Raw genomic sequence first — 24,546 nt, forward strand, 5'->3', positions numbered from 1 at the left:
TCTTTCAACGTTCAAGATTCGTGGCCGTACAGAGCTACCGGAAGAATTAGAGTCTTGTACAACGCGAGTTTGGTCTTTGTCTGTAAGCTGGACTTTAGCTGGTTACGAAGTCCGTAAAAAGCCCGACTCGCAGCTGCAATACTCCTTTTAACCTCGCGGGTAACATGATTATCGCAAGTCACTAGAGTTCCAAGGTACACAAATTCTTCAACTACTTCAAAAATATCACCACCTATCACCACCTCACTACCAACATCACCTATGGGCCCACGATGTCTACCAGCGACCATGTACTTTGTCTTCGTGGTATTGATACTGAGCCCAATTCGCGTTGTCTCCCTTTTAAAAGGCACGTATGCCTCTTCGATGGCTCGGCGATCAATCCCGATTATGTCGATATCGTCCGCAAAACCAAGGAGCATATACGAACGTGTGATAATAGTGCCATTCCTATGCACGCAAGCTCTCCTTATTGCTCCTTCTAACGCTATGTTGAACAATAGGTTTGAAAGTGCATCGCCCTGCTTCAATCCGTCTAAGGTTACGAAGGATGTGGAAATCTCATCCGCAACCCGTATACTTGATTTCGATCCTTCCAACGTAGCACGAATCAGTCTAATCAGCTTCGTCGGAAAGCCATGTTCCATCATTATTTCCCACAACTCGTTTCTTTTAACTGAATCGTACGCCGCCTTGAAATCAATGAACAGATGATGAGTCTGCAAGTTGTACTCCCGGAATTTATCGAGGATCTGTCGCAGGGTAAACATTTGATCCGACATCGATCGGGATCCAATAAATAATAATTTAAAAATTTTTAAATTGGAATGCTCGTTCTTTGAATGGTAAAGAGGACGAGCTGTTTAATTTTCTAACAGCTAACAACGTGCATATAGCAGTTATTACTGAAACATGAAACTGGATCCAAACTAAAAAAAGATCCTAACTTTTTTGTTTATCGTAATGATCGACTTGATGGGGCATGTGGAGGAGTTGCAATCATCATACATCATTCCAAAATGTGAAGTAAAATTTGAATCCGTGATTATAGACGATGATCTTAAACACTTGATCCGTCTTAAAAACATGAGGAGAAGGCAATTTCAACGCACTCGCAATCCTGCTATGAAAATTATATGGCAGGATTTGCAGAAAGAAATAAAAAAAACGTTTTTCACAATTATGAAACAAAAGTTTTAAAAATAAAATTTCTCAATTGGACCCTGGCTCTAAGCCCTTTTGAAAATTATCAAAAATTTTGAAAAAAACTCAGAAGCCAATACCGGCATTGAAAGAGGAAAACAAATTATTACTAACTATTTGCGAAAAAGCTCAAAAACTTGCTATGCAGTTTGAGAGTGCGCACAATTTAATTTAGGACTTACTAGTCCAATTGAAAATCAAGTTACTCAGGACTTCGAAAATATTCTCAATCAAGAGAACGTTTTCGAAAATGCCTGGGAGACTGATTTTGAGGAAGTGAGAACTATTATTAAAAAAATCAAAAATTTGAAAGCGCCTGGCGATGATGGAATTTTCTACATCCTCATCAAGAAACTTCCAGAAAGTAGCTGATCATTCTTAATTGACATATTTAACAAATGTTTTCAATTAGCATATTTTCCTGACAAATGGAAAAATGCTAAGGTTGTTCCAATGTTAAAACCAGACAAAAATCCTGCAGAAGCTTCTAGCTATCGTCCAATCAGTTTGCTTTCCTCCATCAGTAAACTTTTTGAAATGGTTATTTTGAACAGAATGATGGCCCACATCAACGAAAATTCAATTTTTGCCAATGAACAGTTCGGATTCCGCCATGGACATTCGACCACTCATCAACTTTTACGTGTAACAAATTTTATCCGTTCCAACAAATCTGACGGCTACTCTACTGGTCTGGCTCTTCTAGACATAGAAAAAGCATTCGACAGTGTTTGGCATGAAGGTTTGATCGTAAAATTAAAAAAACTTTAGTTTTCCAACATACATTGTTAGAATAATTCAAAGTTATCTGTCAAATCGTACACTTCAGGTTAATTATCAGAACTCCAGATCTGAAAGACTTCCTGTAAGAGCTGGTGTTCCCCAACGCAGCATTTTGGGACCAATATTATACAATATTTTCACATCTGACTTACCTGAGTTACCTCAAGGATGTCAAAAATCCTTGTTTGCGGATGACACAGGCCTCTCCGACAAAGGGCGAAGCCTGCGTGTCATCTGTAGTCGATTGCAAAAAAGTTTGGATATTTTTTCTTCATACTTGCAAAAATGGAAGATTTCTCCTAATGCTTCCAAAACTCAACTAATAATATTCCCACATTAACCAAATGCTCTTTATTTGAAACCTTCAAGTAGACATGTTGCCACGATGAGAGGGGTTCCAATAAATTGGTCAGATGAAGTTAAGTATCTAGGGCTCATGCTAGATAAGAATTTAACTTTCAAAAATCACATTGAGGGCATTCAAGCGAAACGTAATAAATATGTAAAATGTCTCTATCCCCTTATTAATAGAAAATCAAAACATTGTCTTAAGAACAAGCTTTTGATATTCAAACAAATTTTAAGGCCTGCCATGTTGTATGCTGTACCAATATGGACTAGCTTTTGTAATACCAGGAAGAAAGCTCTGCAGAGAATTCAATATAAAATCTTGAAAATGATTCTGAAGCTTCCTCCCTGGTATAGTACCAATGAGTTACATAGAATATCCAATGTTGAAACATTGGAACAAATGTCAAATAAAATAATCAATAATTTCAGGCAAAAATCGTTACAATCTTCTATTGCCACGATTAATGCGTTATATATTTAGGTTAAGGTTGGTAAATGGCTGGGCATGGCGTACCATTGGTACCTCGCGTACCTGAAGGAATAAAATAGACCCCTCTGTGCGGTCCTTAGCCTCTTGCCCAGCAACTCCTATCCCTACCTCCTCGCGGTACTGGCCGGGGTACGAGTAACCTTAGGGAAGATCGGGTAACCAACCCCCGGTGGGAACTTTGGTCGTATGCTGACAGGGAAGGGGGGGTTTGCTATTGCTTTTTGCTTCTGCAAACCTGGAGCGTCTGTACTCCATGTTAGGAGCGGCTCACAACAGCGTCTGTTCCCCATGTCAGGGGCGGCTGATCATCGTCCGAGTGCCAGAGAAGGACTCTAAGATAAACTGTGCACTATGGTCCTCCGAACATTTAGGGGGAATGGTCCTCCGGAAATCAAGGGGGTTGGTGTCAGGCCCTGCAAGCCAGCCGTAAAAAAACATCAAGCAACGAATAATCAACGAGAGAATACGAACCGGAACAATCGGCGAAGACCACAGCGACGTAAAGGGACTAGCGATTGGAAGCTCGGTACGTGGAACTGCAAATCTCTCAACTTCATCGGGAGCACACGCATACTCGCCGACGTGCTGAAGGACCGCGGATTCGGCATCGTAGCGTTGCAGGAAGTGTGTTGGAAGGGATCAATGGTGCGAACGTTTAGAGGTAACCATACCATCTACCAGAGCTGCGGCAACACACACGAGCTGGGAACAGCTTTTATAGTGATGGGTGAAATGCAGAGGCGCGTGATCGGGTGGTGGCCGATCAATGAGAGAATGTGCAAGTTGAGGATCAAAGGCCGGTTCTTTAACTTCAGCATAATAAACGTGCACAGCCCTCACTCCGGAAGCACTGATGATGATAAAGACGCTTTTTATGCGCAGCTCGAACGCGAGTACGACAGCTGCCCAAGCCACGACGTCAAAATCATCATAGGAGATCTAAACGCTCAGGTTGGCCAGGAGGAGGAATTCAGACCGACGATTGGAAAGTTCAGCGCCCACCGGCTGACGAACGAAAACGGCCTACGACTAATTGATTTCGCCGCCTCCAAGAATATGGCCATTCGTAGCACCTACTTCCAGCACAGCCTTCCATACCGATACACCTGGAGATCACCACAGCAGACAGAATCGCAAATCGACCACGTTCTGATTGATGGTCGGCACTTCTCCGACATTATCGACGTCAGGACCTATCGTGGCGCTAACATCGACTCCGACCACTATCTGGTGATGGTCAAACTGCGCCCAAAACTCTCCGTCGTTAACAACGTACGGTACCGACGGCCGCCCCGGTATGACCTAGAGCGGCTCAAGCAACCGGATGTCGCAGCGGCATACGCGCAGCACCTCGAGGCTGCATTACCGGAAGAGGGTGAGCTGGACGAAGCCCCTCTTGAGGACTGCTGGAGAACAGTAAAAGCAGTCATCAACGATGCAGCTGAGAGCAACATCGGGTACGTGGGACGGAGTCGACGGAACGATTGGTTCGACGAGGAGTGCCAGGAGGTTTTGGAGGGGAAGAATGCAGCGCGGGCGGTCATGCTGCAGCAAGGGACCCGGCAGAACGTGGAACGCTATAAACGGAAACGGCAACAGCAGACCCGCCTCTTTCGGGAGAAAAAACGTCGCCTGGAGGAGACGGAGTGCGAGGAGATGGAGCAGCTGTGCCGGTCTCAAGAAACGCGTAAGTTCTACCAGAAGCTCAACGCATCCCGCAACGGCTTCGTGCCGCGAGCTGAGATGTGCAGGGATAAGGATGGGAGCATTCTGACGGACGAGCGTGAGGTGATCGAAAGGTGGAAGCAGCACTTCGACGAGCACCTGAATGGCGCTGAGAGCACAGGCAATGAAGGACGGGACAACGGAAGAAATGCCTTCGTCGGTACTGCGGAAGATGGAAACCAACCAGCCCCCACTTTGAGGGAGGTTAAGGATGCCATTCACCAGCTCAAGAACAATAAAGCTGCTGGTAAGGATGGTATCGGAGCTGAACTCATAAAGATGGGCCCGGAGAGGCTGGCCATATGTCTGCACCGGCTGATAGGCACAATCTGGGAAACAGAACAGCTACCGGAGGAGTGGAAGGAAGGGGTAATATACCCCATCTACAAGAAAGGCGACAAGTTAGATTGTGAGAACTTTCGAGCGATCACCATTCTAAATGCGGCCTACAAAGTATTATCCCAGATCATCTTCCGTCGTCTGTCACCTGTAGTAAACGAGTTCGTGGGCAAATCCTCCAAAAATGCCGTGAATACCAGGTCCCAACGCATCACCTTTTCATCGATTTCAAGGCGGCATACGACAGTATCGACCGCGTAGAGCTATGGAAAATCATGGACGAAAACAGCTTTCCCGGGAAGCTCACGAGACTGATAAGAGCGACGATGGAAGGTGTGCAAAATTGTGTGAAGGTTTCAGGCGAACACTCCAGTTCGTTTGGATCCCACCGGGGACTACGACAAGGTGATGGACTTTCGTGCCTGTTGTTCAACATTGCGCTAGAAGGTGTTATGCGGAGAGCCGGGCTTAACAGCCGGGGTACGATTTTTACGAGATCCAGTCAATTTGTTTGCTTCGCGGATGATATGGACATCGTCGGCCGAACATTTGAAAAGGTGGCAGACCTGTACACCCGCCTGAAACGCGAGGCAGCAAAAGTTGGACTGGTGGTGAATGCGGCCAAGACAAAGTACATGCTAGCTGGTGGGGCCGAGCGCGACAGGGCTCGCCTAGGTAGCAGTGTTACGATAGACGGGGATACTTTCGAGGTGGTCGACGAGTTCACTTTGGATCCTTGCTGACGGCTGACAATAACGTTAGCCGTGAAATACGGAGGCGCATCATCAGTGGAAGTCGGGCCTACTATGGCCTCCAGAAGAAGCTGCGGTCGAAAAAGATTCACGCCCGCACCAAATGTACCATGTACAAAACGCTCATAAGGCCGGTAGTCCTCTACGGGCATGAAACGTGGACGATGCTCGAGGAGGACCTGCAAGCACTTGGAGTCTTCGAACGTCGGGTGCTTAGGACGATCTTCGGCGGTGTGCAGGAGAACGGTGTGTGGCGGCGAAGGATGAACCACGAGCTCGCCCAACTCTACGGCGAACCCAGTATCCAGAAGGTGGCCAAAGCTGGAAGGATACGATGGGCAGGGCATGTTGCAAGAATGCCGGACAGCAACCCTGCAAAGATGGTGTTCGCCTCAGATCCGGTTGGTACAAGAAGGCGTGGAGCGCAGCGAGCTAGGTGGGCGGATCAAGTGCGTATCGATTTGGCGAGCGTGGGGCAGAACCGAGGATGGAGAGATGCGGCCACGAACCGAGTATTGTGGCGTGAAATTGTTGATTCAGTGTTATCTGTGTAGCTGTTAACTAAATAAATGAAATGAATGAATATTTAGGTTAAGTTAGATTAAGTAAATTGAAAACATGAATCTCTAAGAATCTTAGAATCTTAGGTGAAATCAACTCACCTGTAAAATATCTGAACTGCTACGGCAAATAAATTGTAATATGTTGTTAACAAAATGTTAACAAAATCTTGTATTACCAAATTTGGATGCTAGTTTTGTCTAACACAGAACACCTAGATATAAGAAATGAATGTAATGTTTGGAATGATACTAATAAAGAAATAAACAAAAATTAAAAAAAAAGTATATGGTAAAACTAGAGGGTGGTCCTTTCGGTTTACTCAAATCGGTGGACCCCTCGTACACCAGCTAGCAAAACAGTTTGCTTAAGGTGAAGGTTCATTGAGCACGTAAACATAATGTTGCCACCCTCTCGAGCCACCCGCTAAACCACCCTCTCGAGCCACCCAACACGGCGGAGCACAATGTTATGTGCGTCGGCCAAAAATGAATAATCATGTTCCATGTATACCTCCACCTACAGAATTATGTAGGCAATATTACTTGCACACGTTTCATACAAATGTGTTATTGTGAATTCTTCAATAACTTCCTCAAAGCTCAAAATCACAATTTATTTCATTTGGTAGTGAAAACATGTTTTTTGACCAGAATAATGATCATTTTTCACACCATGCGTGTGTTGTTTACTTATTTTGGCAGTTTTCTCCTCTCTTCTCTCGCTTCTCAAGGACGTAGAATGTTGCCATCAGTATGCATTTGCATTCTACAGTCAATTATACTGTATAATATCTTATATTTATTTTTGCTGTTAACTTGCGTCGTACATTGTTTTTCTCATGCATAAAAATGTTTTGCAACACTTGTGACACTGTACACCTTTTGAGTATTATGAAATTGTAAAATACGTGGTTGTAGCAAGTGTATGAATATCCAAACAATTTTAGTTCCAAACATAAAAACTGACACCACTTCCAATCAGTGAGAGCGGCGCATCCGATTCATAAACAATGTTGGCCTAGTGAATTCGAGTACCGGTGCTGTTTTCGAGCACAAATTGACGAATATAAGTGATTTATTGCTCCCAGGAGCATTGTGCGTGAAAAATCAAATTGTTTCAAGTATCGCATTAGATTTTTGAATTGCTGCGGTGAGTAGAAATACGATTAAAACTGAGTTTTAGAACGGGCACCGAAAAGCCAACAAACAATATCTCGGTGCGTGAAGAAGAAGTGATTCGGCAGTGCGTGGTATTTTACAACACAAATCACAGCAATAACTACGTGTTTGCATTCAAAAAGTGGTAATATGTGAAAAACACATTATGGAATGCCTTCAGTTAAGAAACCACCCCTCTACAATAAGGTTAGTAACTTCAAATAATCATTTTTTGTGATCGCTCTCCAAAACACTGTGAGAAGCGTGGGAGGAGGGAGCGGAAAGTGAAGGGGGAAGTAAGGTGCCATATTAGAGGCCATTTTGGTACACATGGGGATATGTCCTTAAAAGCCCATTTTTTGATTAATTTTATGTATTTCTTTACGTGATATGTGTCATATTTTCCTTGGAACACATAGCAAACTTAATGATATCGTATAGAGAAAAGATGTAGCTTTCATTTGAAGCTAAACAAATTTTGGCGGTTATTTAAGTTTGGCCATCATCTTGAATTTTGTCAGAAAAGAAAACGAATCTTCATCGGAAACGAATCCGCTCGTTTTGAATTCTGAGATTACCATCAGAAAACTGAGGTAAAACTGAGTTCGATAGGTTACAAAAAACTGGGTATGCAATGATATTGATCCTATGAAATGAGCGATTTTCTAAATCATATTCTACTATTTTAACGTATATGGCGATTGCAATCTTTTTTGTACAACAGAGAGATGTCAATCGTTGGATTTTTCTCCGAGTCAAGAGAAGAATAGCAGTATTACCATGAGTGAACAAATCTGGCGGCCATCCTGTAGTTTTACCATATACTAATATTAGTGACAAAAAATTGGATTTGTAACGATGTGTGGTGAAGGCGGCCTGCTTTCAGCGAGAATAACTCTCAACTTGAACTGACTATAAAGATGAAGTTAACTATTGTTTTTTTCTGTATTCATTTACCCTATTGTACCTTATATGGAAAAATCACCTAAAAACGATGATGATAATTACTTCTAAAATATTCACTATCTGATCTCTTAGAGTAAAAAAAAACTTCATTAGATTATGAAAAATCTATTTCGAGACTTTGATCCAACTTTTGTATGGAGTGGAATCATTGAGCGACGGGTCAACTATTGGTTTACCCACTTTTGGTAGTAGTAGTACCAATTTCGGTCGCTCCCATACATCCATGAAGATTCCTTGATATAAGCAGCGTTGTATCGCGGTTCAAAAACTGGCGAAATATTGACTGCGAGGTTCTTTCATGATAATTGACGAAGAATCTAAATTTTATTTATCTATTTATTCAATTAGATTTTAGTTTTTTATTTTGCTTTATCAGATCTGTAATTTCCCTTTCGTCCAAATCGTACTGGTGTACATTATTCCGGTATGCATTGGGATTTTCCAGTTTCCGTTCGGCGATGTCCTTCTCAAGCTCCAACTGGCTAGCTTCCTTGAAATCCTTTCCTTTTCCTCCATAAATTTCCTCGGAATAGACACGATCCTTTCTGCGATAGGTGCCGTGTATGACATCCCACAGGCCAATGTTGAAGCCAAAGTTAACGTGAAAATACTGGTGGTGATTGTCGTGAAACATTGTATCCGGTTGCCAAGGCTGCCACCAAAAGGATTTGATGTTCACTCCACTGTGGTTCAGAATACCATGTGCGTATGTATAAATTTCAACGAAGTAGAATGCCGCTGTAAAGAATGGACAGAAGGTAATATTGCAAAATCTTCAAATTGTGTAGGATCCTACCCCAATGTGTTGGAATGGTGAAGATAGGCAGCAACATCGTTAACTGCACGTGTAAGATCTCAACAGGATGGATCGCAGTCACTGAGAAAGCAGTTGGTTGTTTGTAGGTATGATGTGGGGCCCAGATAGCCGTAGCGGTAAACGCGCAGCTATTCAGCAAGACCAAGCTGAGGGTCGTGGGTTCGAATCCCACCGGTCGAGGATCTTTTCGGGTTGGAAATTTTCTCGACTTCCCAGGGCATAAAGTATCTTCGTACCTGCCACACGATATACGCATGCAAAAAAAAAAAAATGGTCATTGGCACAGTAAGCTCTCAGTTAATAACTGTGGAAGTGCTCATAAGAACACTAAGCTGAGAAGCAGGCTCTGTCCCAGTGAGGACGTAATGCCAGAAAGAATAGAATAGGTATGATGTAGTTTATGAAAATGCTTGTAAAGAAATGGCCAATGATAAATGCGATGTAACCAGTATGTCAGGTAATCCTATAGATGTAATAAAAAAATAATCAATTAGTATTTAGTTCAGAAAATCGTTTGAAATGTGACTCACCTGATACAAAAATATCACAACTATCTGAGCGAAGAACCACCACCAGCCATACTCATCCCATCCATAATATAAGGTAAACAGCCTTCCATTGTTCATAGCGTAGCATGATAGAATTCCGCTAAGACAGCTCATTATCAGCATCGAAAACCCTCCTACAAAAATTTCATGCAGTTCAAGCTCAGGCGATAAAAATTTCTCTGGTTGGCATTTCCATTCATGAGGTCGGTCACGTTTATTGACATAGTAGTACCACTAATCAAAACAAAATGTTATCAGCCACACGTTTCGGTCACTCGATTTTCAATCATCATACTCACGTGAATGAACCCACCGACTCCGAAATAGATTATGAACGAACCGGTGATTGCCAAACTGAGATAATGAGGCAAGCCTTTCAGGTTCAGATACTCAAGTACATCGTCTGCTTTGGTGCCATCTGTTCCATTCTCCCGGACAATGGTATTATTTGGCGCTTGGTCTGCCCCGTTGAAGTGTTTGACCAAATGTACTACAATCGCAATCCAATCACCTAAAATGAGCAAGATAACAGAGTTCGAAATAATAAAATGTGCACCGACGAATAATAAATTTAAACGGATCAGCGATATGTCACTGAGGTTTGTCACTTTTGGGGACCGCCCGAACAGGTGTTAAATCAAAACCCTTCCTATCAAGTGCTTTTGATGATTGAATAAATTCAAGTACAAGTCAACAATGCGCTTATCAATGATGGAACGTAGAAATATCAATTAAAAGTTTAAAAAATTACAGACGTAAGGAATATTTTGGGACTGTAGTCACTGGTTGTACCAGAGTACATTTTGCCTCTTTTTGGCCACGTTAGGTGAGCTTAGTCCATGGCCAGTGTTCTCAACGTTAATAGAGGTAAAATGCGATAAGTATTTTTTTATTCATATTCACAATTTGTGTTTTAACTTGATCGATATGTAAGAGTTTCGGTGAGTGGCCTCTTTGAGCTATCTGAACTGTGACTTCTGTAGATCATCTTCAACATGTTGTGTATGTCGTTTATACAGTTTTGACAATTATTATTTCAATACTGGTTTTTAGACAAAATGAAAGCCAATCTTTCTTGATTCTGACATTACATACCCAAAAAGAAAGGCATTTTTGCCATAACCTAAATATCACGTAGCTGCTAGCTCCGCTACCACGTTCTCATTGTTGCCTGTGATGCGATATGGGTTCGATAATAACACCACATAAGTTTTCGTTTCCGAGACTGATTACGATATTACAATGATTTGATTTCAACTGAGCCTAATCCGATTTGATTACTTATAAATTTCGTTTGAGCTTGAACATCTGGATTCACCCATTATGTGTCCGTTATTTGCTTTGACGACATATATTGAGCATTTTGCGATTTGCTTACAATCGCTTGGCCTATGGGCTTCACTGTCACATCTTCTGTGCAGCTTCTGTCGAAGCCATTTCATTTTCCTACTTATGCCCTTCAAGAAGTTCTTGAAGCAAACTTCAGGAAGTTGATGTATACCGTATATGATTTTTTTCTTACTTTCTTCCCACCCGTATATTGAGCATTAAACTTGAAGATAATGCCTCAACGCACCGTCTCGTCATGAAGGACACCCGTAATAATAGTTTATGAACAAGGTGCAGAATGAAGATTTTATAGCACGATTCGTACTCGGCGAGCCTCCTTGGATAATTACGACGAGTGCTGTAAAAATCAAGTTCTGCACCGAGTTGCGTACAACATTTTTTTGCAATTTCATAAAAGGTTGCTTGAGGAATAATTTTTAAACTATTTTTCATTAATCTGCACATGGCCATCCGTAGCCATGTTTGAAAAATTCTGATCATAGTAGGTTGTACTGCGCAATTGTCACAATTTTTCAGACCATCGTTCGGATAGCATCATTATTCGAAACAATGAGCGATTCCGATTCTGATGTTCCGATTGGTATTGAGTCGGCAGCGGAAGTGGCCCTGGCTGGTTTCCTACCGGAGAACTCTAATATAAAATTTCTGAAGCTACTATCGTCACCAGCAAATTACACAGGGTACTGCTTTCGTCAATTATCTGCGTCTCAACTGCCAGATTACTCCAGACATTTTATATGAGCTGTAACATTTTGAGGACACGAATGATGATAATAACATTAAATCTATTCTAATTATATAAATAAGTTAATAATTTTGACCTGAGATATCTCCAATATTTGAAAATATGTATACTGCAAACTGTGACATTTGGTAGCTGAAATATATAGCAGATTTCGAAAGAATGATGAGTGTTCGCAAAAACTTGCACCTTTTTTAACTAAAGTAATATTAGAAATACTTTTTGTTAAAATTGCTTGTTCAAATATCAAAAATTTTCATTAAAAATAATTGTGTTTCATATAAAACATGAAAGTTATCGAACTTGAGTGACGCACGGTGTATTAAATGAAACATGTTGCAATTTTGATGTAAATAATACAAATAACGTATAAATTCTAGTAATTTTCCACCATAACTTTGTTATTTGAAATTATTCAGCTTTGGTGTCGACAACTTGTCATATTTTTTAACGTTCTAAAACTTTGCTGAGAACACGAAAACTCTAGGACGCGAAATAAAAGGGTTTGCATTGCAATGCCACAATTATGGTCTTCGTGGCCGTGCGGTCAGTGTTACCAAGCATTTAGCCACATCGATCCGTAAGTACACACTTAGTTTTTATTTCGTTGTTCGGTAAATTTTGTTACCGAAAACATACTGTAAATAAATATTAAACTGATGTTTCGGTATTCCAAACCAGTTTTACCGAAAAAACGTACACAATCAGGAAAACTCAAAGGATATTTGTTTGTTTTCACCGAACTCGTCATTTTATTTACCGAAAAACTTGTAAATCGCTAAGATTCATCGAAGCCAGTAAAAGTTTACCGTACTTCGGTACCTAATGCTACAGTGCATTACCGAACAAATGGTAATTTGAGGTTTTTAGACCGCCATGTTTATTTGTGCAATCAAGAACTGCGATGAAGGAAACTGTCATGCAGGTCGTGCATCGTTCAAGGTAAATAAGTCAAATAAATGTTACCAGATTAATTCAAATCGTTATTTTTATAGACGTAAGTTCATCCAACCAATACGGAATTAGCGGCACCAGTTTTGTCCACTGGAAGGGGCGAATAGCTGCAAACTTCCCGCCAGACTGCGTAGATAATCAATGGCACTGAATTTGCAGCTTGCTTTAAAGATGATGGTGGATAACAGTGAAATAATATTGTCGCGCGCCCACCAAATCGGAACGCGCGTGTGGGACACGCGACGTGTGACTCGCTCTCGACATAACTGTCATAATGACATGTATGGCGCTGCATTCTTACGATGTTTATGAACACAGCGCAGTATTCAAATATTAGTCGCGATGCTTGGAGATTGAGAAAAAAATATATTTAAAAAAAATGTTTGTCCTTATTTCTGTTGGATCCATAATATTGATAAATTAAACATTTTAAACCGAATAATGAACGATCTCGAAATAGATTATTTCAATGAAATCAAAATAAATTGCTATCATTATATTGTCCTGTCCAATTGTGACTGCCTGCAAATATGAACAATGCGTTCGGTAAATAATTTCACAAATCGTTTGGTAACCATTCGCACGAACGATTTGTAATATTTTGACAGCAGCGTTTTGATTCAAATTACGGATTGTTAGGTAACTCTTAACTTTACCGAAAGCATTACCGAACGCTCAGCGGTTTAGATTTCGGTAAAAAAATACCGGAGTCGGTGATATTTTCTAAGTGTGTATGTGATTTTTATCTCTGTGTGTATTTTTCTAACATGACCCTTGTCAAAGTAAAATAAATGTGTATAAAAAATCTTGGAATTGAGTAAGAAAAAAGAAAAAAACAATAAAAAAATCTTTAACTTTTTTGCTCCTTCACACCAGTAATAATAGTGCGTTCCTATAATAGTGAGTCTTAATGAGAAATCAATGTAAACCTCTAATATAGAAACAGAAGTGTGTGAAAATAATACCATTATTGGAACATGTTCCAAAAATGAAGAAAGAACAGAAAAGCTTTCGAATGACGTACAGTCGAACATTTCGTTCGTTGTACTATCTTTAGGTGGGCTTCGTTTTAATAGGGTCCTAAAGCCCTGTTCCAACTTCAGTGCCGAACGCTTAAGTTTAGGCCAAAAACACATGTTTACTCAATATTTTGATGTTTTTCGTTTGTTTGAGCCCAAAAAAAATTGTTCATATTTTTTTTTTAGATTTTGTCACACCCCTTGGCTTAAACTCATATTTTTGGGTGTATTTAGTTTTCCGTACCCCTTCCGAAATATCAAATAGGAACAACCCCAGTGCTAAAACTAAAACCCCTGTGGTGTTTTTGTCGACTAAGCGAACGTCAAACATGATCTTAAGTGTCAAGGTTCATATATGGACCCAATTTTTAAATTGAAGTTTAAATATGATATAGCCGTTATTTGAGCGGGAAAAATTGCTTAAGTAGTTGCAGTAACATGCTTTTTCTTGTTATTAAATAAAAACAAGATTTCATTAAACATTTTAGGACCCTATTTGGCTCCCGTTAGGTGGGCTATAGCCCACTTAAAACGAAGACAATCGTCACTTTTTGACATAAAGCTCGATTTTTCAATGTTGTTAGCCCGGAATTTCTAGGAATTTTTAGGGGCCTTCCTTAGCCGAGTGGTTGGAGTCCGTGGCTACAAAGCAAAGCCATGCTGAAGGTATCTGGGTTCGAATCCCGGTCGATCCAGGATCTTTTCGTAAAGGAAATTTCCTTGACTTCCCTGGGCATAGAGTATTATCGTACCTGCCACACGATATACGAATGCGAAAATGGCAACTTTGGCAAAGAAAGCTCCCAGTAGACCTGTGCGCCGCCGCCGCCGATCAATTTCACGTCACGCCGACGCCGAATGAGTTATCGGCGGCGCGCCATACGCTGATCAGCATTACGCCGCCGATCTTGTGTATTCACGCCGATGAATAATTTGGCTGTTAAAATTTGACAGTTTCATAAAAAAAAACAAAATAATCCAATCTTGCTTAAGGAATTCCTATAGGGATTCTTACAGAAATGCATCAAGGAATTTGTCCAATAAATCCTCCAATTATTTCTCTAGGGACTATACGGAATTTCTCTATCAACTCCATCTTGAAACCTTCCAGAGATTCTTCAGGAATTTATCCTGGAATACCTACACGGATTTCTCCTTGAACTCTTTCAGAGTTGCCTGTACGAACTCCTTCAGATATTACTTTAGAATGCCTAATTATTGGTCTTGATTACTCTAGGAATACTTACAGAGATTCCTTCAGTAACCACTAGAGATGGTCGGGTTTCACTTTTTCCAAACCCGAACCCGACCCGTACCCAATTTATTTTATTTCTTCAAACCCGGACCCGACCCGAACCCGAGATTAGGCCATTAATAATTAATTGAAAAGCAAACCCAAACCCGACCCGAAACCCGAAAAAGTTTTCTAAGAGAAACCCGAATAAAACCCGAGCTCGAAAAGATAATAAATTCATTGTTTCCGATGCATAGAAACTCTATCAGGTTGTTACTCTGTTCACAATTCTCATTCTCACCCAAACCAGACTTTTTTCAAGCCCGAATCCGATAATTTTGTAGCCTTCAAACCTGACCCGAACCCGAAAAATTTTAAATTTTCAAACCCGAACCCGACCCGAACCCGTCGGGTTCGGGTTAAGGTCGGGTTTCGGGTTTGAAAACCCGAGACCCGACCATCTCTAGTAACCACTCTATACGTATCTCAATAGATTCCACGATAAAAATGAATTCAAATTTCTCCAAGAGTTCCTAGAAGACACTACCAAGGAATCTTCATAGGAGTTCCATCGTATGTTCCTCAATGAATTGTTGAAAGTGTATGCCCAGCAATTAATGCCAAAAGATTTTTTTGAAAGTTTTCTCTCATATGTTTGTTTTAGGAAATCCTCTAGTAATTTCTTCATGAATAATTCCACAGATATTTCATTCTTCTGGCGTTTTTTTAAGGAACTCATTTAAGGATTTTCTCGGATATTTTTAAAATGTTTTCCAGAAATTGTAGGAATTCAAAATATTTTCTCATTTATTAGTTTAGAGTTTCCCCTGCAGTCTATTTTGATAACATTTGTGTTCTAAAAGATAATCCAGGGATATCTTAAAAAATCCTACAGCGATTACTTCAATAAAACTGCCAGCGTATTTTTTCTGGATTTTGTCAAAGGACTACATGGATATAGGACACCTACATTTATTTATTCAACGAATTCATGAGTAGGTAAGCCGCTAAGGATCTCTTAGAGTTTCTCCAGAAATTTTAACATGGATCTTCTCTATCGATTTATCCCGGAATACCAGTAAAGATACTTCTTCAAGTTTCGTCAATTGTTCATCCAATTTTTTTTTTCAAAGGAAAATCCTTAAAGGGTTGTTTCATTATTCTCTAATAGAATTCTCTAGTTCACGATTCCCCATATTTTACATTCAAAAATTTCTTTGTTATTTTCGACAAGAACACATTCAAAAAATTTCTTAAGGATTTTTTGAAAAAAAAAATCTTGTATGATGGCTTTGGAATTTTTTACAGGTACGCTGTATATTTAATGTATTTTTTTACTGAATAAATAAACTTAATAAGTCATTCAATAAACACACCACTTGTTTTTTCATAAAAAATGTAACAATTTTAAATGGCTTTACAAGTAAAAATTATCACATTTTATACCAAAAAATACATTACAGTCATTTTTATCGCTCTTTCCGATCGGATGGATAACAGATATCTAAACTTGTTATTGACTTAACTACTTTTATTGGATTAGGAATATTAACAGAAAATAATGACAACAATTTGCTTATGAAATAACATGAAAACCGAGCCAATAACTGGTTCAGTTTTTCATTCCAGTTCGAGTTTTGGTTATTTTTCATAGTATGTATACTGCAATCAATATTAATATGCATTATTGTTAGTATTGGTACTGATGTTCATTATAGTACTATTATCTTAAGTTTTAATCGGCGAAAATGTATTGTGTTTGTTGAAAAAAATGATGTGCTAAAAAAAGTTATGCCTTAATTTTTTTTTTCCTCTTAATGCTCCTTCAGAATTGTATCCAAAATACCCGAAGCAAATTCACAGATCTCATCACCTTTCACATGTATAAGAAAAATATCGCCTTATTATATTGCATGTAAATTTGTTCAAAATTGATCATGGTGCACAGTTCATGAGTTTCTCCACATAAATTCTTCCAAAAAAGTAAAACCTCTTCTATGTACGTTTTTCTCTATTTTTTTCCAACCACCCTTCATTTTTTTTCATCGGGGAATTTATTATAAAATCGTGGATTCTACCCTTTAATTTCGAATTCCTTTTCCTCGAATGACATAACCCCGAATGCCATCACCTCGAATTCCATATCCCCGAATGACCCATTACCCCGAAATCCGAAATCACGGGGCAATGTCATTCAAATTAATTGTACATTCGGGGTGATGGAATTCGGGGTAATGGTACATTCGAGGTAGTGGCATTCGTGGTAATTGCGTTCTGGGTAATGGGGTAGAATCGTGTTAAGGATACTTCTTTAGGTAATACTCCAGGAGTACTTCCAGAAAATGTCCAATGCTTTTCTTCGGGGATTCATTCAAAAACTTCTCATGGGATTCCGCAACGATTTACTCTAAGATATGCTCCAAAGATTCACTACGGTACTCCTTCACTAATACTTACAATAATGCTCACAAGATTTTTTCTTGTATTTCTGAAGGGGTCTTCCCAAAGTATTCTTCAGTACATTTTCTAAGCAAGTCTTTATTAGCACATATATTGCTGCTAGAATTTTGAAAAGGTTGTTGATTATTTTCAGGATTGCTCTGAAAATATCCTCAAATATTCGTGCATGAATGCTTCGAAGAGTTCTAAAAGTCAAGTTAAAAATTTACAAAGATCCTTCTTACTCAATTTTACCGATGAATCGTACACATTTTTCTGGAGATTTTTTTCCAAAATTCCAATTCCTGCGAGATCCTTTCTGGTTCTTTGAGTATTTTTCCTGGTTATTCGTCCAGGAACTATTTTTAGATTTTGTTCAGAGATTGAAAATAATGAATATATTTTTCTTTCAGGGTTTGTTGTAAATATTTCTTCAGAGATTTTTCAAGGTTTTCAAGATCCTTCAAAGATTATTTAACGTAGGCGAATACGGGGCAACAATTTCAATCGCTGTATTATTTGAATTATGATGGTGCATTATTGTAGTTTATATTTATGCGCCCAAATTTCCCAAGCGTTCAACGCGAAAATATTCAGCATGATCTTGGGTGTTGGGTTGTGAGTTCAAATCCCACCGCTCGAGGGTTTTTTTTTTCGTAATTTTCACGACGTTTCAGGGTGTAGTTATGTCCGCGACTACAAAGAAAAGCCATGTGAAGGGTTAGCTTCTCGACCAGTTCAGGATATTACGTACAATAGAAAATGTCCATGCTTTCCTTGAGCATAAAGTATCATCATACCAGCCACACGAGATACGAATGTGCAAATGGCAACTTTGGCAAAGATAGTTCTCAGTTAACACCTGTGGAAGTGCTTGTAAAAAACCAAGCTAAGGAGTAGCCTCTGTCCAGCTTTTTACGCTCGCCATAAAAACAATATGCTATAAACTATTTGACAGACGCTGACTATAAGCACTGAACTGAAACTTGGAAATATATCCTCAGCATGCCTTGACGAACCGTCACATTTCATTGTTTTTCGTTCTGCCAATCAAACGAAAATTTTGTTTGAATTTGCGGAAATAATGTTAATGTTAATAATGTTATTCGCCCAGTCCTTTGGGCGAATAACATTATTAAAAGGGGTATGGGCGCGTTCTGCCAACTCGGTTGAGGCAGATTGCTGTGTGAACAAGGTACAACACGGACGTTCTAAAGTGCCAGAACAAAGTGTTGTGCTTGTGGGGAGCACTTGAAGATGGGATAGAAGGTGGTCATTACTTCGCGTTCGTGTTTTACTTCTGCGTATCTAAAAATTTATATACAATAACCGACCGTTAACTTAACTATATCTAAATTAGCAGTTACAAATACAATAATCGTTCTGAGCTTACTAACATGTCTTTGCGTTAATTCTATCATAATGATCTTTTATCTACATCATTCGAACCATTCTGAATGGCCGTTGTGAGAATATCACCAAGAACTTCTCACATGCAATGAAGCTGGATTGTCCTACATTGAAACATCAAGGTTTTCGCTCTTCCGGATTCATTTTTTGTTTTTTATCGTTAATTTCAGGGATTGTTATCGTGATTATAGATTATAGATTCTCTAACAAATTAAGTTTCCGCTACTGCAAGTAACAGCACGGACAATACCTCGGATCTGCGACTCCAAATTGCAGCGCTAGAGCCCGGAGCCGCTATACATACGGTGGCCGTGCACTGAAGTGCCGTGAACCATGCCGGTTTGCAAATCAAAAAAACTAGCTCAGCGTTCACCACAATCGGCGGAGGTGAACGGCGCTATCAAAAGTCGCCGAATATTATTGTTTGACCGCACGAGTAATATCAGATTCCTGATCGACACGGGCTCCGACGTCTCAATCTTTCTGGCCACACACAGAGACAGCACGAAAGGTGCATCGAAGTTCGATGTACATGCAGAACATGGTACGCGTATCCAAGTGTATGACAGGAGAATAGCGACGACCGATTTAGGACTACGGCGCAGATTCAACTGGAATTTTCTGGTCGCAGACGTTGGTGTTGCTATCATTGGAGCCGATTTTCTTGCGGCTTTCGGCATCGTTGTGGATTTGAAGCATCGTCGTCTTAACGATGGTGTTACGAAACTGCCAGATCGTTACCCTGTCCCGCATATTCACGATTTGTTGAATGCATTCCAGGGAAAATCAGTTTTCACCACACTTGAAAACAAGAAAACAAGTTTGAGTGTCAGAAAAGCAACGAAAATTATTTCAGTGAGTGATGGGTTACTAAGGATTTATTGTCGAGTTTCAGTTCAGTGGCGATAGTCAGCTTCTGTCAAAGATTTTATAGCATGGCTAGCGTAAAAAGCTGGGTACCATTAGGAACGTAACTCCGGAATAAAGAAGACAATTTACAAACTTTTTGATGTCCGATTTTCTCCACGCCGATGTACGCCGCCGTCGCCGCCGCTGAAACTTGCTAACGGCGTGACGCCGATGACGCCGCCGCCGCCGGTACAAAAATGCCCTCACGCCGCCGTCGATCAAAAATATTTCGGCGCACAGGTCTAGCTCCCAGTTAATAACTGTGGAAGTGCTCATAAAAACACTACGTTGAGAGCAGGCTCTGTCCCAGTGAGGACGTAAATACTAAGAAGAAGAAGCCCGGAATTTCTATTGTATTCAATATTTTGACATCTAAAAACTCAGTCCGATTAGTGAAAGTCTTTCTTTAGGTGGGCTACAGGTTTAGTGCAACGAACGAAAGTTGAATGTATTTAAATATGAACAACAAGCTTATAAGTTATATTTTGGCAATTTTATTCCTTAACACGTTACTTTTGCTTCTAGCAGTGGCAGGGGTGACCCATTTCACAAAAGGACGTTTCGCATACGGACGTTTGGCATAATGGACGTTTCGCATAATGCAGTTTCTTACAATAACTGGTAGAATTTGAAAGAAGGCATTTAATTCTCATTTTGCCAAACGTCCTTATGCGAAATGTCCCACCCCCAACACTGGCACAAAAGCCCTATATAAATTTGACTCACGATCTGATGTATCCTCACTGAAAGGGAAGTTTCGTTTCATAATTCAAGCCATATGGTAAAGGCTTAATGAAGACGATTTAATATAAAACATAAGTGAATTCCGCTGAACAAAACTTCGTTTCGTTTCGAAACATGTCGTGTCGTATTGAATTTCGTATCGAGTTTCACGAAACACTTTTATATTTTGTTTCGTTTTGTCATAAGCAGTCCGAGAAATTCCGCGAATCGTTTCGTTCTCTATCGACCTAAAAAAATCCATGTCGCATATTCTTATTCTAAACCAAAAAAAAATGAATTCTTCACAACCGCTTATAACTTCTTGCCACAATATGTACCTTTTATGCTGCTCGCCATCAGAAATATCGCCAACGTTGCCAAAGAATTGCGAATATATTCTGGCAAAGTACTCCAGAATTTATCGATCGTAGAGGCATACCGTTCTATCCAACGAACTCCCTCTATCAATGGGTCTTTAAACAACTTTTTTGCACTTTCATTATGTTGGGATGTTTTGTTCACCTTTCGATGCTTTTTAAGACTCCTTCAAAAAATAATAAAGGTTAATAACAGCACTGTAACACAGAACCGTCGAGCAATTTCCTTACATTACATTAAGTGAAAATTATACACTCGTGATTAATACAATATGAACGTCTGCGATTTTGATTTATACTAAGACAAATCATGGAATTGTGTTGCTTTTTATATCGTGCGAATACTTTCTTTATCAAACAACAGCCATAAAATTCGTACGTTTGTTATTACGTTTTATTCGAGATAATTGGAACCCAATCGATTGCATATCAGTAAATTTGCCACATATGATGTGCAACTGCACGCGAGATGATACATCGTTACCCATGAAATAATCAGTTCAACAGCAGCAAGTACGCCCTAAAGTCTGATTTGGCTATGTGTGGACGCGGCTACAGCTATGCTGAAACGTACTAGGATTGATTGGAAAATTTCCTTAAATTTTTTTTTCTCAAATAAAAAAAATGTGTAAAAAGTTTACCACATGTTTCAATCTGAAAAAGTTCTAATCCGATTGTGACTTAATGCCTGTCCTTTTTTTGGGAACGAAATGTAAAAAATAATCTTAATTTTCCCTATTTCTTACATTAGGGGCGACTAGGTACAATTGATCTCCGGGAAGACTTGATCTCATCCTTGTTCCAAGGATTGTAGAACAGTTTTATCCAATGTAATTTTGTGCAATACTATAAGGCTTTCTCAGCCTTGTCTTTCCAGCAACAAGGACAAACTGGATTTTTTGTTTGTGTTTTCAATATCGTATTTAACAGGTGCGGCTCTTAGTATGTGCTTGCTTGTATTAGTCACGAAAAAGATGTTTTTTTACAATGGGGAAATCTGCAAACAGACGCCTAAGAAGGTAACTTAGGGCTTGTTCGTATATTTCATAACGCCTAAATTGCCCATTATGGACATCCACCCACCCCCTCTTTACGCTTTTTGTATTGATACTGTTCAATTTGTGTATGAGTCGTAACAACGTTCGGACACCTACCTATCCCCTAAAGCGTTATGAAATTTCTGAATGGGCCCTTAGGGAGTGTGGGGTGCCGCACTAAAAACGACCCACTAAAATCAGCCCATGCACTGTACATGAGTAATTCTCGCTGAATTGCTCAAGTAGTGTACAGAGTTCACCGACATTACCCTTGGCTTCAGACCCTCATCTCCCCGGAACCACCTTATGGTATTTCTTCGGGGAAGGGCCAGTGCATATAGCACAACACATGTAGTGGATTATACCAGTACTTCCCAAACTGTGCGCCGCGGCTCCCTGGTGCGCCGTAGCACTTCTTCAGGGGCGCCGCAAGTTAACTCATGAATAAATTTGATATCTTCCCATTATCTTAGAAAACCTCTCAAATTTTCGAGAAAATAAGTACTGGTCAGGCTCGTTTAAAGAAAACCGTTCTTCGACGACTTTTAAACAAACTATATCTGTTTTCATCGACTGTCATTGGAACATTCATTGTTGAGAACTTTTGAACTCGTTTTTAGAATTTAAGGCCTACCGCACAGTGTCGTCAAGCATTGTGCTGAGGAGTGTTACTTCGATTCCCACTTCATCCGGAACAATTTTCATGAGGAACGTTTTCCGATTTTGTAAACAGAGCGTTGAGTGCTGGTCCGTTGTCTAAAGGGGTGCTTCTTTCAAGAGACGAAATGGTCCACTGGAAGCATTAAAATGTTGGATGCAATAAGGTTGACTATATTTATTTGATTGACGCAAAACACAGCATTTAAGACTAGTTTTGCTCAGATTGTTAGGTTTGTCACCGTAATTTTTGATAAAATGTATACGTAATGTAAAATGTTTTTTGCTACAAAGGAATAAAAAACAGAGGTGTAACTTTGGAAGTTGTGCTTAGAAAAGGACACAAACTGTCTATAAATTGCAGCGAACATCACTTTGAGTTTATAGTTTTAATTAAGGTGATCAATGTATTTTAGAAAGATCGTTATGCGAATATAATTTGGTCATCCACGGCAAAATCAAATGGAAGTGGCCAAATTATATACGCGTAACGCACTGTCCAAAATACATAAAACACCCAAATAATCCTCCATCCAATTATTTTAGTGTTGTTCTGTCCGTATTTAAAGTATTATACTTCTGGTAAAGATAAATACAAAAAAAAGGTATCTCATGTATAAGAAAGTCCTCAGCCTTCAGTTTTTAGCTCCGGTGCGCCGCGCCGTTTCCAGAAAATTGCCAAGGGCGCCATGATCCAAGAAAGTTTGGGAACCTCTGGATTATACTGTACGGGGACGTGTCCCCTCCGCATGTAACGAGCGGAGCATGTAACGATGTGAGAGATCAACAATGAGACAGGGACAATCATGTTCGTGCTCCGCTGTTTCCTACACTCCAGCACAATTGAGGCGCGCAAGTTCCCAAACCTATGCTGGTCAGGCGGAAGTCAACCCCATGGTTTCTTTTATACCAATCTGACACATTTGATATTAACCGATGGATTCATCTACCTTTAGCGGAGTTATCTCATTCTTGACAACCTTTGAGCGTTGCCTCATTACACGCGTTGCGTATTATACTCTTTGGACTGCATTGAACATCTTCCTTGATGTTGAGCCCGATGGGCTTCAACCCGGCTATGATGCACACGGTCTCTTTAGAAACCGTTCAGTATACACTTGCTACTCTAAAGCACATGATCCTATACGTGCTTCCCAACCGCTTTAGGTTTCTGTACGTTCTAAAAGCGCTTTTGACCAGATTGGTCCTCCATACCTTAGTATGGATAGCACCACGCTAGCCAGGAGCTTGCGTTTGCTGGCAATTACAGCATAGTTGTTAGTCATCATTCTCGAAAGCGCCGCTATAGCCGTAGATGTCCTTTTACAAGCATATTCATCGTGGCTAGCGAAGCTGAGCTTGTTATCGATCATTACCCCAAGATCCCTAAGGGATCGCATGGACCTACCGAGATAAGTGTCCGTTGCTCGGACTTGCGGTTGTTGACCACCATCTCAGTACATTGGGCCCAGGATTGAACCTTGAGGTACTCCCGCGGTAACTCGAACGCCTCTCTGCCCTCCTCTGTGTCATACAGTAGAATCCAAAATAGCTTTCTAGAAGCTTACACAATTGCATCGGTACCTTGAGGCGGTGAAGTGCGTGGGCTATCGCTTCCCAGGTTGCGCTGTTGAACGCATTCTTCACATCCAGAGTGATAACCGCGCAGTAACGAATGCCGCACCTTTTACGCTCAATTGCCACCTCAGCTGTCTGAACGACCGACTGGAAAGCGTCCAGAGTAGACTTACCTTTCGTAAATTCCTTCCGTCGACGTGATGTCGGACTGTTTTCAAAAACAGTCGAGATAAAAGCCGAGCCGGTAGAGCAATGACAGTTAGTTCGTTTAAAACTTCGCATCGGAAGTCCAACCGGCGAACTCCAGATTGGTGCTGCGAAGTCAATACTCTTTTTAGAGTACATGTACTCTATTTTGTTTTAAAAATTTGTGTACTATTCTTTTTGCTAAATGGGCTCAAGTGTACTCTTTTTTAGTTATT

The 24,546-nt window shown here is 40.1% G+C and overlaps 1 protein-coding gene across 1 annotated transcript; it reads right to left on the reverse strand.

The window, feature by feature from the left end:
- Positions 1-8,662: 8,662 nt before the first annotated feature.
- On the reverse strand, positions 8,663-21,161 carry LOC110676480 (putative Delta(7)-sterol-C5(6)-desaturase 2). Its single transcript, XM_021844521.1, has 7 exons — positions 21,084-21,161; positions 20,814-21,019; positions 9,995-10,206; positions 9,678-9,929; positions 9,541-9,610; positions 9,127-9,240; positions 8,663-9,068 (listed from the first exon to the last, which is right to left on the reverse strand). Coding segments are annotated over exons 1-7 (1,254 nt in total). The 5' UTR covers positions 21,086-21,161; the 3' UTR covers positions 8,663-8,670.
- Between the last annotated feature and the right edge of the window lie 3,385 nt (positions 21,162-24,546).

The sequence above is a fragment of the Aedes aegypti genome, chromosome 2 (genome assembly GCF_002204515.2).
Source record: "Aedes aegypti strain LVP_AGWG chromosome 2, AaegL5.0 Primary Assembly, whole genome shotgun sequence".
In the NCBI taxonomy this organism is placed as follows: Eukaryota; Metazoa; Arthropoda; class Insecta; order Diptera; family Culicidae; genus Aedes; species Aedes aegypti.

What these genes read in the sequence shown, in the direction of transcription:
- LOC110676480 (XM_021844521.1), bottom strand. An exon ending in GAGTCGGTGGGTTCATTCAC is followed by an intron (nt 9,930 to 9,994) that starts GTGAGTATGATG and finishes TGTTTTGATTAG; the next exon opens with TGGTACTACTATGTCAATAA. An exon ending in CACCATTCCAACACATTGGG is followed by an intron (nt 9,069 to 9,126) that starts GTAGGATCCTAC and finishes CATTCTTTACAG; the next exon opens with CGGCATTCTACTTCGTTGAA.